The sequence below is a fragment of the Acanthopagrus latus genome, chromosome 9 (assembly GCF_904848185.1).
Source record: "Acanthopagrus latus isolate v.2019 chromosome 9, fAcaLat1.1, whole genome shotgun sequence".
Lineage (NCBI taxonomy): Eukaryota > Metazoa > Chordata > Actinopteri > Spariformes > Sparidae > Acanthopagrus > Acanthopagrus latus.
This window is the reverse complement of record NC_051047.1, coordinates 10,450,090-10,468,586: the sequence shown is the minus strand read 5'-3', so window position 1 is coordinate 10,468,586 and position 18,497 is coordinate 10,450,090. Positions and strand designations below refer to the sequence as shown.

Sequence of the window (18,497 nt, the reverse complement as noted above, 5' to 3'; positions counted from 1 at the left end):
AATCCTAAGTGTTTTAAGCGCAGTAAATGTCTGTGTTATTATAAAGGAGCAGAGGAAAACATAGAAATTGCACAAAGGGTAAAATGTGAGTGGAAAATGAGGTGCATTTTGATTATTTTGAGGTAAAATTACATCGCCTCACATGCACACGATACACACACACACACACACACTCACATTCACATTCACACACCATGGGAAAACTGACTTGCTCAAGCCAAGTTTTCTGTTTGGGCTTTTGTGTTTTGGTGCAGCAAAGTTGGAAAGCTCTGAATTCTGAATGCTATTACGCTGGAGGAAAAAAAAAAAACAGCCATACGAACATTTCTCAGCCTGATGTGTACACGCATTTGTATTTGGATCAATAGACTTTTACATCCATATTTCTTCCCTTTCTCTTGTGTAGTGAAAACACCTTAACACGAGTGTGGCGCTCAGCAAATGGAAGCTAATGCTGTCTGTTATTTCACCGCTGATTCTGTTAGTTTCTCTGTTGATGTAAGGCCCTTCAAAGGAGGAAATTTACATAGTGTCACCCTTACAGCATCATATTGTAATATAAGGTGTCACACATACAAAGTGTGCAGAAAAGCAGCGGGGAGCATTTAATACATCAGTCGCTAATCTCCAATAAGCTGTTTATTACAGTTAAAGATTTAATTTATGCATAAATCAGTCACACTGAATTATGGGAAACACTTTTAAATATTTACAGATACATGTAAAACAGAACAAAAAGCCCTTTTACACATATATTATTTCCTCACTGGCGCTCTCCCTCTGCAGTCTGAATATGTCATTTGCTTTTAAATTGCATTATCATGCAGAATGAAGCAGAAATTTGATGAAACTCAGATGGATTCACCTGAGTTAATGGAATATGGGTTTAAGAGGGAACTAATTATCCCAGTTTAGCAGCAAGAGAATGTATTTCTCTGGAAGGCCCGATTCTGAATGTAAACATTAATGGCCTCCTTGATTAGCATAAGAATCGCGCATTATTGTCCTGCTCACTCTGCGTCCTATTGGATATGCATCTGTGCTGCTCCAGATGCACACACGCACACACGCACACGCGCGCACACACACACACACACACACTAGCCAGACTACAAGCCTTAATACACTTATTACCTGCCTTATCTACTAATGATGCCATTTCGGTCTTTATTGTTTTGTTAATCCATAAAATTCATTTCTCCAATCAAATTACAGTTTTAAGGCCCAATAGCATTAGTGGAAGCTGCTTCTTTTTTGCACAGGCAAAGACAAAAACAAACAAATCGAGCTCCAACTGTTGAGGTAAAGGACAATGTTTAATATAAGGTACAAGTGAAGAGGCTGAGTCATTGTGATGGCAGTGCTCTCTTTGGGGACAGTTTATGTGTGAAACATAGCAGAGAAACAGGCCATTGCAGTGTAAACAAAGGGGAAATGGAGAGGAAGATAAGGAAGTTCAAGGAGAGGAGGAATCCTGGGACCCAGGTGAAGAGTTAAATTAAGAAAAGGAGCCGACGAGGAGAGTTAAAGGGCAGGTGAGGAAGGGAGGCTTTGACTTGGGGCCTCCCGGGGACGATGACCTTATTTCAAATTCTGGGTGAGGGACTACAGTTAGGCAACTGAGGAGCCACACACACGCACACACACTCAAAACACACTTTCAAGGCTGAGTTCAGGAATAGAGAGCCCCCCCTGAAGTCCTGCAGCTCCCTCAAAGGCCAAGCTGCTGCCATTGTCGTTAGTAAAGCTACATAATAGGTTACAGTGTACATTATTCCTCCGGGGTTCAACTCCACATCCTAGGAACTAAATCCATCTTTAACTTGGGATGCATAAGATGTTGCTTTTCGTGTTTGATCACTGGGCTGCTCAGTGTGCCTCCCTATGCTTGTGTAAATTGTAGATGTTCTGTATGAGACATTTGCCTTAGTGAGTTTATGAGCACAATGTAACTACATTGGGATGACTGTGTGGCAGGGGCATCTGCATGGTTCACAGTTATCCAGCTAGCCCCAGTTTGCCCGATGTGCTAAACTGTGTGGGAGAATGTGTCTGGTTTGGTTTTGTATTGTTTTATAATGTCTTCACATTATTTTTGAAGTATTGAAATCGCATTTTAGTTTTTACGTATCAAAAACCTAACTGCCTGCCTGTCAATCATTAGCGTCCAGATTTTCAATTGAAAGCCTGTTGCCCGGGTTGTTCTCTCGGTCCGGTTAAGACCAAATAGTGGCACCAGCTGCTCTTCAATGTAGAGTTACTGGCTGCAGGAATCTTGAGAAGACCGTGCCACTTTTAGGAAGCCTTTAACAAAAGCGCTGTTAGTCTTAAATTAAAACTGAGAAAGACATAGGACTGACATGTATTTATGCCACACTAATTTGAAAATGTGGCCAGTAATCCCACTGTTGTTAATTAATATCTGCTTTCGTTGATCATGATCTCAGAGCGTCAAAACTCTGAACCCTGAACTCAGCTCTGGTTTCATGGCAGAAATGCACAGCGCCCCCCTGAATGACCGTCCACGGCCTGTTCCACCTGTCCATCTCCGACCTTAACAGTGCTATTTGTCCCATAGACATTAAAGTAAAAGTAATCTATATTTATGCTCCCCTGGGACAGAGGTGGTGTGGAGGACTTGTTGCTCCCTTCACGCAGCTCTCACTCTTCATTTCTGCGCAATATTTGTTTCCTGTCATCCAACGCTCCTGCCTTTAACTTAACTCTGTCACTCTGTCTATCCGCCGCCACTGCAATTTGGCACTGAAAAGTATAGAAACATGCATCAGCAGCCGAATGGGCTGCAGAGTGCATCACTGCCAACAAGGTCTAAGGTGGCCAAAGTGGTTAACTTGGAGCCTGTCGAGCTGCCTTCCTCCCTCACAGTCATTCTGTCGTCTGCCTCCACTGAACCACCCGGCTGCTCGAACCTCCCTAATTCCCATCCATTTCTTGCCTTGTCGGTCTCTGTATGTGGACAGGGTCCAACATGACAGATTTCACTATCATCAAAGAAACATTTTCCATTAATGGGCCCTGACCTTGTCTGACTACTGTACTTAAAAACCTTCTCTGCTGCTTGGCGCACTTTCCCCCCTAATCACTCCCCTCACTCCTTGACCCTCCCCCCCTCCCGCCAACTTTCCATTTCACCTCCTCTCCTCACTGTAATCTCCTGATTTTTTTTTTTTCCCCACCTCCATAAATTTTCTGCTCCTCTCACCTTGCAAGAACCCCCCTCTGTTGTTTGTGGGGGCTTGCCTGATAGCCATTAGTGTTACACCCTATTACATCAGTAATGACTGACTGTGAGCTCTAATTAGAGATGTGTTAGGGAGAGCTGACTTGCACCCCCCCTCCTCCTTCCTGCTTTTCCGCAGAGCTGTTACCGTGACTCCATCGCTGTGGCGACACCATTAGCACAGCACCTCTAAGAGTTGCAAGTCCTGACTGTTAAAACCATTACATTCATTACAGACCAATCAGAGGGGAAGGTGTTATGGCTAATTGATAAGCTGAACAATGCATAAAATCTTGTCTCTAATTGCCCTGCGGGAAAAGGAGAAAGTGCCCTGGGAGAAAGAGACAGTGAGAGAGTGAGAGTAGGGAAGCGACTCGCGTGCTAATTTCAAAATCTGATATTTTTCCACTCGAATAATTTAGGCTTACAATATGTCTTCATCCAAACGTGCTGTAGATTCCCCCCCCTCCCCCCCTACTCGAATAATGGGATGTTTCTTCTGGGTTTGTCATCTGTGATAAGATGATTATCTGAAAGGTCCGTGGCACATTGTGAAGAGAGTCTCGCCTTCTCTGCTGGAGTAGGTAATCCTGGGTAATAGCATTATGGACACAGTGTTTTCCTAAAGCCCATGATTATCCACTGCTGTTTGCCGTGGGATTGACATTGGCCTCCCTGGTCCCTCTCTCCCTCTCCCTCTCTGCTTCTGTTTTTTTTTTTTTTTTTTTTTGTGTGTTTTGTTTTTTTTTCATACTCTCTTTCTCACTTGTTCGTGTCATCCTGTCTCTGACTCACCACTCCATCAAGCCCTTATATGCTCTTCTCTTGCAATTCTACCGAGAGAAGAAGATGAAAATAGAGCACATGGAGCAACAAAAGAACAAATTGCTTGTAGACAAGAGTGCCCCAGATTTGAATGGCATGTTATGTTCTTTCTGTCAAAAAATTGCACTTTCAGTTTGTCAGTTTGGGGTTACCATCCTGCTTTAAAACTCAATAAGGACACTGCAGTGTGCTATTTACTAAAATATGTTAGCAAATCCTATATATAAACCAGTTCAGATATTTATAACTATTAAGAGTCTCAACACTGGATCTCATTTAACCACCCATTTGAATTTGCACTTTAACCTATTACCTATACAAAGTGTCACATGTGAACTGATATTACAAGTGAACTGGACATTTTCACAAGTAAGTGTTTGATGTTTTTTTTAGATGTGCATCAAGATTTACACACTTGTGAATTACATACATTCACCTGTGTTAAGATGTGTTAACAATTTGTAACATGAAACATGAAAACATGAATGAACCAACAAAATTTTTATTTTTTTTTCTTTCACAATTTCACATGTGACATATACAATTTCACATGAGTTACATTCTTTTGTAAGTGACCGGATTATTTTTTTTTTCTTCCCACAAACACGGCATGTGAAATCACGTGAAATTTGAGACTTCACACGTGAAGTCCACATGTTCGCAAATGTTTTGTCGCAACATGTATTGGCTTTTTTCTCATAAGATGATAATTCCATCTGTGAAATTTACATTTTCACATGTGAATGGTATACATTTGTATATGGTATACATACATTTGTTTTTTTCACATGTACATTTGAATTTCCAAAGGTGGGAACAAAGCATGGCACATGAAGTCAGGGGAAATGTGTTTCTTCATGTTGCCTTTTTTCATATGTGAACAAAAGAAATGTTACATGAACTGGACAGTTTCATTACATATGGTATGTCCACATGTGGGAACATTACCATATAGCGTTTCACATTCTGTTGGTGCCCTGTTGCCGATGTCTTATATTACATGTTTTCATTTTAGACAAGACAATTATTCCACCGATATCTCTGTGAATGTCATCCTATATTCTATTTTATTTAGTTTAACTTACAGATATAGGCTGAAACACATACCGGATTGCATGCTTTTTGTTTTGTTCAAGAGTGTACCTCAGCTCTAAGTGTTGCATTCATTCTTTAAAGCTCATAAAGTACCAAGACAGAAGCATTCCATGTGGGAGCACCAATCCTTCATCTTGATACGATGGATGCTTTTTTTACCTCTTCGTCTTTTTTTTTTTTTTTTTTTTTTTTTTTTTAAGGTATGTAGGTTTTTGAGTGTTGTGTTATAGAGGTTTGTATGTTTGAGAGAGATCAAATGAACTGAGCTAAGACCTCTGCTTTTAGACAATTGGCTCACTCTTCCCCCAACGCTTTTAGGCCTGACCTGGCCTCGCTTTCTCTCTCTCCCTCTCTCCCTCTCTCCCTCTCTCCCTCTCTCCCTCTCTCCCTCTCTCTGGCTGTCTTTCTTGTTTTATTCTCTCTTAACAATTTCAGCTTTGCCTTTTACTTAGCTTTACCACTTTGTGTCAATCTCCTGCTTGCGTGGTTTATGTGTTGCACTTATTCGGTGCAGTAATCTCACAGAGTGACAAAGTGATCTCTGGTGAATCATCTGAAAATTACAGGCTGCGGAGGATGTTTTAATCTGCAGCGACCACAATGTTTTCCTCTGGGCAGTTAGTAAATGAAAAATTGGTTAACCATCAGTCTAGAATTTACCACATGACATTTTTCCGCCAGGGATTAATTGTTGTGATCTGAAGGGTGGGGGCATCCTCCTGTGTTGTAAAATGTATTCTCACTGTAAAATTTGAGATATTTGGAGGGAACGCAGGAACCAAATAACTGCCGTCCAGTTTATCTCAGCGTGTCATTAAACAACAATGAATGATCACTTTTGTAGTTAAAGCGTCACCAAGAGGCTGATTTGTTGCCACCCCTTGTTCCCTAAACAATAGAAGGCTGGGAAATTACTTTTATAGGAGCCACCAGTTTTTTGTTTTTTTTCCCCTCACCTTGGCTCCAACAGTTAGCAGATGGATGCGTGAAGCAGCACAGACACCTGCCAGCTACATCAGCTACAAGTCAGGGAGTGTGTCAGCTCTGGCAGCCGTGGAGCCAGGACGCTGCAACAGGCAGGCAGGCAGACAGGCAGGGAAGGTGGGAGTCATTAACCAGGCGCTGCTCCTGTGTTTGCACAACAAATGGGACATGTGAGGGTTCGACTGAGAAGAAATGAAGCTCTGAGGTAATCAACACTGAGTTTGCAAGTAGATTGAACAGACTTGTGTGTGTGTGTGTGTGTGTGTGTGTGTGTGTGTCTTAAGCAGATGCTGACAGCGCTGTGTCTCAAAACTGTGAACCTGTGTGCAAATAGGAAACCTTTCATGAGCCCAGCTGTGTTTTATACAGTGTTATCCTTGTATCCAGTGTGTGTGTGTGTGTGTGTGTGTGTGTGTGTGTGTGTGTGTGTGTGTGTGTGTGTGTGTGTGCCCCTGTGTTAGAGAGCTGTCTGAGCCACATGCTTGCAAGCTGTGCAGCCTCCTATAAACTAAATCTAATTGGATGCTGTGGACTTCACAGTACGAAGCAATATTTGGTGATTGGAGGATCACATTGTTGGACACAGTGTATGTCCTGAGTAAAAACAGCCTCCAAAGTCAATATCCCTCCCCCTCCTCCACCCTCCACCACCACCACCACCTCCACCTCCCTCTCCTCGCATCCTTTTCTGTTTCCAAGATCAGTAATGGGAGTCAGTATCCAGGAGGAGGCGATGGGGCTGCGGGGCTCCTCCTCAAGTCCTCGCCCCTCCTCCCCGAATGCGGCACAGCTGCCTTTCAGAACCCCGCCGCTCCAGCCCATTCATCCTGGAGAGCCAAAAAAAAAAAAAAAAAAAAGTGGCTATTTATTAGAATACTTGTTTTGTATTGTTCCGAGCCACACAAAAGACGCTTCATTATGTTAGAAGCAAGCCCCCTTTCGCAGAGAGAAACAATAACTTGGAATTGTCTTTTTTAGAGTGTATAATAAATGTCATTTCTTCTCGTCTCTGCCCCTCAGTGTGTGTTGAGTGGTGGGTTTGGGCACCGGGCATGGATGGCCTTGGCACTCGAGCGGCCAGATTGTAGTGGGAGTAGCGGTCTTACATGAAGCTTTGGAAGGGTTTAGGACGGCTTTAGGAGTATGGAGGGAGAAATCTGCCCACTTGGTCTGGAGTAGAGGGAACGAGGGGAACATGCGTAAGTCTGAATATGGCAATTCCGCACGCAAGAAAAGGATTTCTGATATAGGTTTTTTAACCTATAGATGCACCATTAATCTATATTTTGTGCGTAAAAATCTATTTTTGTTGATGCGTTAGGTGGAATTAATGCATATTTATAGGGAAATGCGATTGCGCATACTGAAACAAGTGTCTTTACTGGGAACGTCTGCGCTCTGCTGTGCAGATAATGTGTGTTTCTAGCCTCAGGCTGTGGTTTTATTTTGGGACGTGTGAGATCCAGCAGGGCGCGCAGCTCTGTGGCTCGTGCTGCTGCTACCAGTTGCTCTCTAACCGACTCACTTTAATTTTTCTGTAGTGACATTATCGGCTACTGATCCGCTCGGCAGTGAGTGGTTATCGTGTGTGCCCATTTAATTCTGCCTGATTAACTAAAAAAGTGCTGCATGCTGTAAATTATAGGAGTGTTTATTAAAGGCGGGGTGGATTTACGCAGCATTTAAGTGACATGGTTCTGTTTTTACGGGTGGGAGGGGTGAAACAAGTTGGTGCTGATCGTCACATCTTTAGATTTTTTTTTTTTTTTTTTTTTTTTTTTTGCTCCATCTTTAGACTGAGGATTGAACACAATCGCTTTCTCTTGCTTAACCCAGTTTGTGACCGGGTCACTCGCAGGTGATCACAACTCGCAAATACCACCCAGTTCCACGCGCGCTGGCTTGTGCGCACACGCGCGGCCACTCACCGCACGCGGAAATTGCCGTTGCGGCTTAACAGCTTTGGGAGAAAAGGGGGGGGGGCGTAACCTAGATACAATCGGTTAGGAGTTTTATTTTTCTGCGCGATGGACGCAGGAGTTTGCCGAGATTAAAAACCACAGTGACCCCCGCAGTGCGCGACCTGTACCTGTGTTCATCCACAATCATTCTCTTATTTGTTTATGTATTCAGTTGTTGGGGGGGTGGGGGGTGTGTGTGGCCTGTGTGGGGGGTGTTGGATAACTGCTTTGACCCTTGGCCCCGCAGTCGTGCACCGTCATCGCAGTGCACGCATCCTGTTGCAGAGGCCGCGCACAAAGGAGCGAGAAGGGTTTTTTTAAAGGAGGTTTGTTAAAAGAGGAGTGACTGATGGGGGGCTGACAGAGAAAGTAAACAGGGGCCGGTGTAAAGGCTAATCCTCTGCAATCCTAAATCCACTCTACAATGAAAAGAACATAATAATAATAATAATAATAATAATAATAATAATAATAATAATAATAATAATAATAGTTTTTATGATTATTTCCGCTCAATCTTTTAATCTACATCGTGACAAGTCCCGCTCTCTTTTTTTAATTTAACTGTAATTAATGCACTTACCAAATTGCGTGACTTTAACATTGTGCATAAATTGTTTGCGATGCCTTGTATTAAGTAATAATTAATTTATATTAAGGTATGGATCAGTGCTTAAAAACCGACTTAAAGGGGTGATTCGTTTAATTTTGAAAAAACAAAAACAAAAACAAAAAACAAAGACGTCGAAATGTGAATTAAAACCGGCTTGCATTTGAGAAATGAAATGTGAATCCTCATTTTTTACTTTGTGAAATACAGGATTTATATTTCCAATCATGTCCTTTTCATCCACTTTAAAGCGCTCGGTGTTATTTTCATGTATTAAAAGAAGCGTCACTGTGATTCGTCTTCATTCCTCTGTTTGTTTATTTGTTCGCTGGTGTGATTGGCTTCACTGGCAGCGGCCGCCCCGGAGCTCTCCGGGTGTCAGCATGATACTGTCATCTTCCTCGGGCCTTAAGCCACATGGCCCGGAACCACTGGAAACGTTTTATTGACCATTGTGATATCCCGTTAACCCCATTTACCAAAGACGCCTGGATCCATCCGAGTGATCCCGCTCCCTCGGGCCCTGAGCACAGGGGCTAGATCAAGCTTAGCTCCAATTAAAATAAAAAAGGAGGAGAAAAAAAAAGAGAAAGAAACAGAAAAAAAAAGAAAAACAGCAAAGAACGATGGAATGATTAAATCGTTAGTCTCGCCGCGGGAAGTGGTATTTCGTTTTCCCTTTCAATTAGAGGTTGATTGGGCTTTTCAGGGGAGGTCAGCTGTGAAATCTGAATTATATATGCGCGGGACCCGAGCGCGCATGGACCCGTTCCCTCCTCTCGCGGTTTGCGCACGGGTTTCCCTCGGATATTTATTAAGGCCCGTAAAGTGTCCATCAGTCCACTAAAAACATGACAACAGCAGCAGTTTACATTTCCAGCCGCACACACACAAACACACACACACACACTCACACAAACATACACGGACCTGACCAGGACGCGTTCAGCACCACCAGCAGACGGCGATCACGGCGCGTTGCCTCGCCAATTTCACGTCATTACATGGCTATCCATCCTCAGGGGCTTCTCCTCTCAGACCAACAGTTTTTTGGGGGGGATTTTTGTATTATTATCATTTTTTTAAATTGATCTTTTTAACAAATCTCTCTCGCGTCATCTTCATCTTCAGTGCGTGTAATTCCTCTCTCCGACACCTGCTGTTTATTACATACCTTAATTACAAGCCTGCAGGGAGCGAGGGAGAGAGAGGGGAGGAAAATGGATTTTGAGGCGCCGGTTGAGCGTCAAGTCGTGGCTGTGGTTTACTTTTAGCGCGTGAGACAGAGGAGGACCCCAAGGCCTCCGGGGACGCGCAAGTGAATCTGAGAAGAAAACGTGTTAAAGATGGGGAGGAAATGTTCTCATCTCCAAGCTCAAATATAGAGAGAAAGTGGAGGGTGAAAACTGATTTGAGCCCAACTTTCACTGACGCCAGGGAATTTTAAAGCTGCTTGATATGGAAGCTTAAAAAAAAATCAAGCAACCATACCCATGTTTTTTTTTTTTTTTTTTTAAATGTTAAGATGTTTGACTCATCGTAATCATAGACTGCACCCACCTTTTGGCCGCTCCTTCACCGCTAACAAATCTTAGTTATTTTTGTTTCGCTCAAGTCTCTGAGAGCCTGTTTGGAAATTTCAAATGCCTTGTGCTATTTGTGGGATTGACCCTCCTTTTTCTGCCTCCTCCTTCTCCTCCTCCTCCTCCGGTGTGTTCTTCCTCTATGGTCCTCTAGTCACCTGACCAAACGCCATGCAAATCACTCTGCTGCTGGAGCCTCATTGGCCGCTTGTGGCTCATTTAACCGCTGTCAGTGCGCATCATATGGCCGCCGCTTTAACCAACTTCTCAACTCCGACGGGGAAAGTGGCTCCAATGCGCATTCTATCACAGTGGATGTGAACCAACCCAGGCGAAGACAGGGTGAAAACTGGTTGGAGAACATTTTACATCCCTTTTCGGATTAATTTTGATCTCGTACTGATTCATCCGGGCTTAGAATCTTAATTTTGTAAGCCAGTCCTCCTGTGCGCACCCGATCTCGTGCGCCCGAGCTAACTCGAAATAGACTTTTTTTTTCTCTGTTGGTGGCGAAGTTTAAAACCAGGTGAATGTATAGCATGATGATGGAAACTGACCTCCATTCCCCCGGCCCCCAAACGAACACGACCACGGGTCAAACGGGGCCGAACAGTGGGTCCAAAGCGAACCAGGAGCGGGTGAAAAGACCGATGAACGCGTTCATGGTGTGGTCCCGTGGGCAGCGGAGAAAGATGGCACAGGAGAACCCCAAAATGCACAACTCTGAGATCAGCAAACGGCTGGGCGCCGAGTGGAAGGTGATGTCCGAGGCTGAGAAGCGCCCTTTCATCGACGAGGCGAAGCGGTTGCGAGCCATGCACATGAAGGAGCATCCGGATTACAAGTACCGGCCCAGACGGAAGACCAAGACGCTGCTGAAAAAGGACAAATATTCCCTCGCCGGTGGACTGCTTTCTGGGCCCAGTGGGGGCGGTGGAGTTGGTTTAGGAGTCGGAATGGGTTCATCCGGGGTCGGACAGAGGTTAGAGAGCCCCGGGGGTCACGGAGGCTCCGCCAGCTCCGGCTACGCGCACATGAACGGCTGGGCGAACGGTGCGTACTCGGGGCAGGTGGCTGCTGCCGCGGCGGCCGCAGCGATGATGCAGGAGGCTCAGCTCGCCTACAGCCAGCACCCGGGGAGCGGAGCGCACCACCACCACCACTCACACCACCATCACTCACACAACCCCCAGCCGATGCACCGCTACGACATGACAGCCCTGCAGTACAGCCCCATCTCAAACTCTCAGAGCTACATGAACGCTTCTCCATCCGGCTACGGCGGGATCACCTACACGCAGCACCAGGGCTCCGGCGTCTCCTCCTCGGCTGCCATGGGGACGTTAGGGTCGCTTGTGAAGTCGGAGCCGAGTGTAAGCCCTCCCGTCAGCAGCACACACTCACGGGGTCCTTGCCCCGGAGACTTGAGAGAGATGATAAGCATGTATTTACCGACCGGAGAGCCGGGGGACCCGTCAATGCAAAGTAGACTCCATGCCTTGCCGCAGCATTACCAGAGCGCCACGGCTGGAGTGAACGGGACGGTCCCTCTAACACACATTTAGAACTCACATTACAATTGAAAAACTGCAAACGAACACATAACCAAATATTTACCTCTTTTCTAAATAACCCCGGTCCCGAGAACTACCTGCATTTTGTACAGAATGTTTATTGTAAATGAAGGGTAAATAGCATATTCATCTCGGCTTTTTTTTTCAATAGCCACCAGTGGAATTATATAACGAATACGATGCTGAGATTATTGGTTATTATTGTGCTACCATCTTTTTGTCCATTTACTTGACAGTCTTAGTTGAGGGATCCGCCAGGTTCACATGGGGAGTATTTGGTTCAATTGTCTCATAATTTCGGGGGTTGGGGGGGGGGGGGGCGGGGGGTTTGTGTAACTTATTTGAAAATGAGAAAACGTGTCATAATCTTAAGAAAGTGCTTTAAAAGATATGGGAAAGTCATATTCTTTAAACATTTGTGTTCATTTGCAGAAAGCCTGTGTCTTAATTCTTGGAAAAAAAAATCACCTCTTTTTATTGTAACACTCTAATTATTGTAAATTGTGAATAATTTTAATATTTCAAAGGATGACGGGCAACTGCTGTTGTAATTTAAGTGCTTTTCTGCGAGTGAAAAGCCCTGATATTGCAATGAAGAAGAATTGAATAAATTTCACAAGATGTTGCTTTGATTCTTAAGACAACGGTCTTAGATTGATTATTTTTCACAGTTGCTCTCACACAGGAGTGTCTTTCACGTCATGGCGCACAAGATTACCATCCAGCCTCCTCTCGAGACAAATAGCCACCTGTTTAAATTGTGGCACCGCCGTGGACACAGGTCCCACGAGCTTTTAAATAGCCTGATTGTTTGTGCGTAATTGTGCGTAAAAGCTACAGTCTGCAGGCCTGCGGGAGAGCCACGCTGCTAGAATGACGTTGTTTCCTGGGTTAAACTTTCATCTGGGTGACTACATTTATTTATGCATTTGAAAGGAAAAGATTTCTAGATTTCTAGATTTCAGTGGCGAGCAGGCCGGACCATAATCACGTCTCGTTTTGAATGTTCAAAGCAGGCCAAGCTGATGATGGCTCACATTCTCATTTTTATACAAATGTGATTCTTACGCATTTGTTTTTGTACTTTTTTTTTTTTTCAAAACAAACAACAATGAAAAATAGATTTTTATAGAGCAGGCCTCATATGTCAAACCACCTGTAAGTGTTTTCAGCGGAACGTCCTCATTTATCAGCCAATGCGAGATTTATAAATTGTGTCATTAACACATTTAATTTCACCATGGTAATGGAGCTGTGTTTATGGACAAAAAAATAAGCAAAAAAGCTAGCAAATGTTTCATTTGAACCTATTCTAATCTTTTTTTTTTTTTGATCACTAAGCAGATCTCTATTTAATGTCTTTTTTTAAAATAAACTGTCAGAGTTCAAATTCTAGATTATATCACATCATATTTTAAACGAGGTACTGCTCTTCAAAAAACTTTAACAACCTGTGATAAAGTATATCTGTTTTACACGACAGACTTATTGAATATGTGTTCTTATCAGGCGAATATGAATATCAAATAAATCAGTGAAATAGTTTCATATCAGAGACATTTTGTGATTCGCTGCGAAGCCTTGATGCAATTTCACTGATTCTGTTGTGAACATTTGACATAAATCACAAGACTAATGAGGAATAGGTCTAATGAATAATACATAATGATCAGTTTAGTGAGAAAAGAATGTTTGTTTCATATATATATATATATATATGAATTAAAAAAAAAACTTTAAGGATTTTTCAGCGATCACACACCTGAGATGGTTCACTTCATCCACTGCCCCTCAGGACGTGGACTTCTTTTAATCACCCACTTCATCTGTCTTTATGGGATTCAATGGTTTTATACTTAGAGAGAGAAAAATAGTAATACTTGACCTGAACTGTAATATATGTTAAATCACGTGCTCAACAATACTGCAGACACCAAGGGAAAATAATCACAAAGGAAATCATTAGTTATTTAGCTGCAATTTTCGGTTATCTCGCTAATCAAACGAACAATGTCCAGGCATGATAAATCAAAATTTGAATACTTGTCATTTTCCTCCATCTTTTACGGAAGCTGTGAGGCTGCACAGGTTGGCTGTTAGACTGTTAGAAGGCAGAGCTGCGTGAGGCGCAAGCGGACATTTGGACAATAAAATCCATGTGTGATATCACCGCTGCTAAAGAACAAACCGCCGGTCATCTTAAAGGAAGGAGAAGCATCTCAATCCACCAAAACATAGGAGTCAGCTGCACAGAGCTGCGCGTGCAGTGAGTCAAGACTTCACGCACCTCGTCCCGCGCACAGCCCGAACTGTTGACTGGACCTCCCAGTGACCACACACGCGCGTGACGAGTAGCCTCGTGGGGTTACTGATGACTCATCACAATTTCAAAGATGCAGATGTTTAGATTATAGATGGCTCAGCTTAGGTCCCCTTGACTGAAACACCTTCATTATGGATCAGACACACACACACACACACACACACACACACACACACACCCGCACGCACACAATCAGATTATTAATCCTCTCGAAATAATGAGAAATGCGTCTGAAAATGACGTCATTTTTGACAGGTCACAGCTGGTTTTGACGTGTACATTTTCCCCTTTTTTATTGCCTGTAGGCCTCGTATGTAGATTCAGGCTAATAAGCATACACATGCAAATGAGGGAAATTTATGCCTACTTAGGTATTTAAGAATAAAAGGGGAAAAAAAATCAATTAATCTCAAATACATAGTTAAAGGGCCTATTTCACACTGATGAAGACTTGCATGGTATGTCAATTAAACCTGTTAGGCCTCATAGTGGAGCGTGTAACGTCTGGCTGCGCATTAATCTATTGAAGGAAATCACAGGAACAATGTCTGGAAATTAGTTTAAATTCCAAAAAAAAAAAAAAAAAAAAACATTCAAAAGACAAACCGCCATCTATGGAGACATCTCTCCGGGGCGCAGCGCAGCAGCCTTATGGCACGGGATGGTCTCCTCGTGTGTTTTGCATCTTATCTGTTGATGTGAAGAGATGCGGATTAACAGTGAAAGCCCGGAGAGGCGGAGCGCGTCACGGCGCATCGCCAGGCTAAAAAGAGGAGCGTTCTGGCAAATTTAACCCGAATAAATTACACCTTGAGGTGGAAGAGGGGGTAAGTGTAGGGGCTGCGACGTATACAGGGAATGTGTCCGCGGCTTGTGTGTGTGTGTGTGTGCGTGCGCGCGTATGTGGCTTGTCTGTTTGTGCGTGTGCGCGCGTGTGTTTAGCTGACCGGCCAATAAATCTCTCCACCGCGCGATACTCTTATCTTGTAGCCACCGATATATTCTGTGCTAGGAGGCCATCAGCTCCGGCGCACACTCGGGTTGCTCGTAAAGCCCCGATCCCTTGCACTCCCTGTCCTAAATGGGGATAATTAGCGTCACTTTATCACGCCTCTGCATATTTTCTCCGCGTCTCCCCCCCTTTCCTAAAAAAATTACCAAGCAGCCTGCTCTCGTCGCCCGCTCTGTCACAGAAGATTATGGAGACAGATTGCACAGAGCGAATGTGCCGGGCGAGATTAGCGCGGAATAGAGAAAGCAACTGGGCCAATGAATTCCTCGGAAGGGCCTTATCGTGCAATTACACGTTGACATGTTTAACAATCTTGCTGCCTCTTAATCCTGCAGCGCTGCTCTATCTACCCACAGCTACCACGCTGTATGCCGGCGCACAGACCTAATGCACCGAAACGCAGCACAAATGTCCTGAAAGTTTATGAGAAAAATTGCTTTATTTTTTTTTCTTCTTTTTTTTTCCTCCACAAAACTTTGTCCACCATTCAAACGCCTTTTTTTTCTTTTTCCTTTTTTTTGTATTTTTCAGATTTCTCCGTTGTTGGAATAGCATCTGCACTGGAACTTTTTGACAAGAGGTGAGATATTGAAATGAAAGGGGAAAAAAAAACATATTTGGTTTATTGTTGCTCTGAATCACTGTTTCACTCCAACAACTTATCGAAAAGTGACCCACTCACTCACACACACACAGAAAAGAAAAACCTAAGCCATGTTTGCGCCACCTTCAGTAAGAGTGGCGATGCAAACGCATAAAAAGTGTCCGTTTTGTTTGGAGTTAAATGTAGACTTATCCATCTCTCTGCCCAACACATACCCACCACCACCACCCCCTCCCCGTCCCTCCTGCCTGGCGGTATATCGGGGCCTGTGTGGGAGTGATTGTGGAGCGCCACTGTAGGAATTTGGCAGCGGCCGTGGTTTGGAGAGCCGCCCCACGCTGAGCCCCATTCAGCGGCCAGCGCGCTGTGAGGTTGGGAAGTTTCAGTCAGCCATACAACTCAATGGCCCCCACAAAGGCGATTACAAGCCCCAGCGCATTCCTGTAGGGACCTGGGAGCGGCGCAGGTGCGAGGGGGACCGGGGTAACCCGTCAGAGGAGTGATAAAAACGGGACAGTGCTGGGGCCACACAAAACCCGGCCACTCCACAGGAACCGGGGAGGTTTTTTTTTTTTTTTTTTTTTTGGAGGAAGGAGGAGAAAGGAAAGAATAAGTTTTGAAGAAGATGGAAGTTAGGGAGGAGGGGGTGTAGCATACTGAGTGGCCTCACTGTCCATCACTGAATGGAGAGAGGAGGGTTTCCCAATCAGGGCTGTAGGCAGGATTTAACTGAGGTCATCAGTCCAAAGTCACCCAGCACAGCAGCACACACACCTAAGAAAGCACTAGGAGCCACAAAATATCTCTAGAAAGCCCCCAGAAATTCCCATTTTATTAATTGATTTGAATATTCAAATGTATTTTCTGTCTTGATTACAGTGTAAATGTTGCAAAAACCCTCTGGTGGGAAATGATATTATTTTGAATTGTTCATTAATTTTATTTTCAAGACATTTATTCTAAAAAGTTGTCAATCTCAAAATGCAACATGTACAATGTGTGTAAACCCTGGAAAAGTGTTCTAGCTGAAAGTACAGCCGTAGTTCTCTGCATGTGGATATGACCGAGCCACACAGATTTTTTTTTTTTTTTTTTAAAGGATGATTCAAACTTGTGTAAATGGGGTTTGTGAAAAAGACCATTAAACTCTTCACATTCCTGCTTTGAAATAACTTAACAGGGTTTGAACTAATATTTTCGGTGGGAGAAGGATTTTTTTGCCAGAATCACACTATTGCCAATATATATAAGAAAATGTTATAATCAATATATCTGCTAATTGTTCACTGCCGACACAAAGGGTTCGAGCTGACTCCATGAACACAGGCGTTTCCTAAGATGTCTCATTGTGGCACCTAAACTAAAGAAGGTGAAAGTTTTTACTCACGACTAAGTCAAAGTTCAAATCGACCACTTTCAACAAACCCACCGCCTTCATACTACCTGAGACTGACAGCAGATAACGTTAGCAGCGAGCTGGTGAATATAGTGGAGCATTTCACAGCTAAAGAGCCACATTTTTATGTCAGGCAACAGTTTGCTAAAATGTTCCCCAACTTTAGAAAGAGGTAATACATCAGTGTGTGTTTTCCCCCAAGTGGCCAACAAATCCATCTATTCCAATCTGATCTATGAATCTAAAATAAAATCTGTTCTGAACAGAAGTCAGTGTTGATGATTTGTGAGGGTTTCAGTCCAGCTATCCACCTTAACCCGACTCTTCCTGGGTTTAAAGAAGTATTGCCTATCACTGAAATACAGTGGCCTAAGATATTAGGCATCGAAAATTATACAAACATATAAAGTAGGAGACAGGTTTATAACCATACAAGGAGACAGACAGAAGCTATGTATTATTTAAGTCACAGATTTCAGTTAGTGATAAAAGTGGACTTCATAGCCAATAGCAAATTACAGAATTACGTCACATTTATTTTTTGCTATCCTTTAAATGCGTTTTTGTGCATCCACTTGGTATTTTTGTGTTCAGTGCAGAGGTGGTGCACGCACACAGATGGGAGGAGAGGTGCAAACAAGTGGGGATTTCATTCAAATGAAGCAGCATAAAGCAAATTGTGGGTGTTTTTGGTGGAAATGGAGTCTTAGACTCTGCTGACAATAGACGTCTCTCAGCAGGAAATGAGGGGATTCTGTCAACAAGGGCAAAGTAAATACAATGTGAATTGCTTCGCAAGTACAGAAAATGACTGAAAAATACAGTATAAACACATTTGAATAAACACCGCTGTAGATGCATTTAAGGTTGCCTTGCATGTTTATTGCAAATGTAGTTACAGCGGGAATGCCAGCTGAGTTGGATTGAGTTGGATCCTTCACCATAAGTAGTAGGTGGGGCCTTTTCTCCAGCCGGAAAACAATTATGACAAACGATGTCGAAAACGCGATGAAAATGTGACATTTTCTATGTCACATGTCAATGTGAGGAAAGTCATGACCGATCTGTGTCGGGCGTTGAAGAGAAGGCTCGGATCTGCTGCCATTTGTCATCTCTTCCCTAGGAGCAGAAACAGCTGATCAGTCATGCGAGTTTAATGCTCGCTACATCGCTTTATCGAGCACATTAACTCTTTTAAAAAAAGGGAAAAAAGAAGAAAAAAACCTCCTAGAAGTCCAACTAAGCTAGCAGATGTTTGAGTCTCATTTCGAAGTGGTCAAATACTGACG

General features: G+C 43.5%; 1 protein-coding gene across 3 annotated transcripts in view; it reads left to right on the top strand.

The window, feature by feature from the left end:
- The window catches only part of sox1a (SRY-box transcription factor 1a), an 85,881-nt gene that overhangs the window by 62,497 nt on the left and 4,887 nt on the right, over positions 1-18,497 (top strand). For 2 of the 3 annotated variants that reach the window (XM_037110882.1, XM_037110881.1), the window contains exon 3: positions 10,454-12,188. In XM_037110882.1, the coding sequence (XP_036966777.1) occupies positions 10,830-11,864 (1,035 nt within the window). In that variant the 5' untranslated portion in view covers positions 10,454-10,829 and the 3' untranslated portion in view covers positions 11,865-12,188. Of the gene's footprint in view, positions 1-10,453; positions 12,189-18,497 lie in introns of those variants that run through there. The other variant, XM_037110883.1, reaches the window with a different exon arrangement.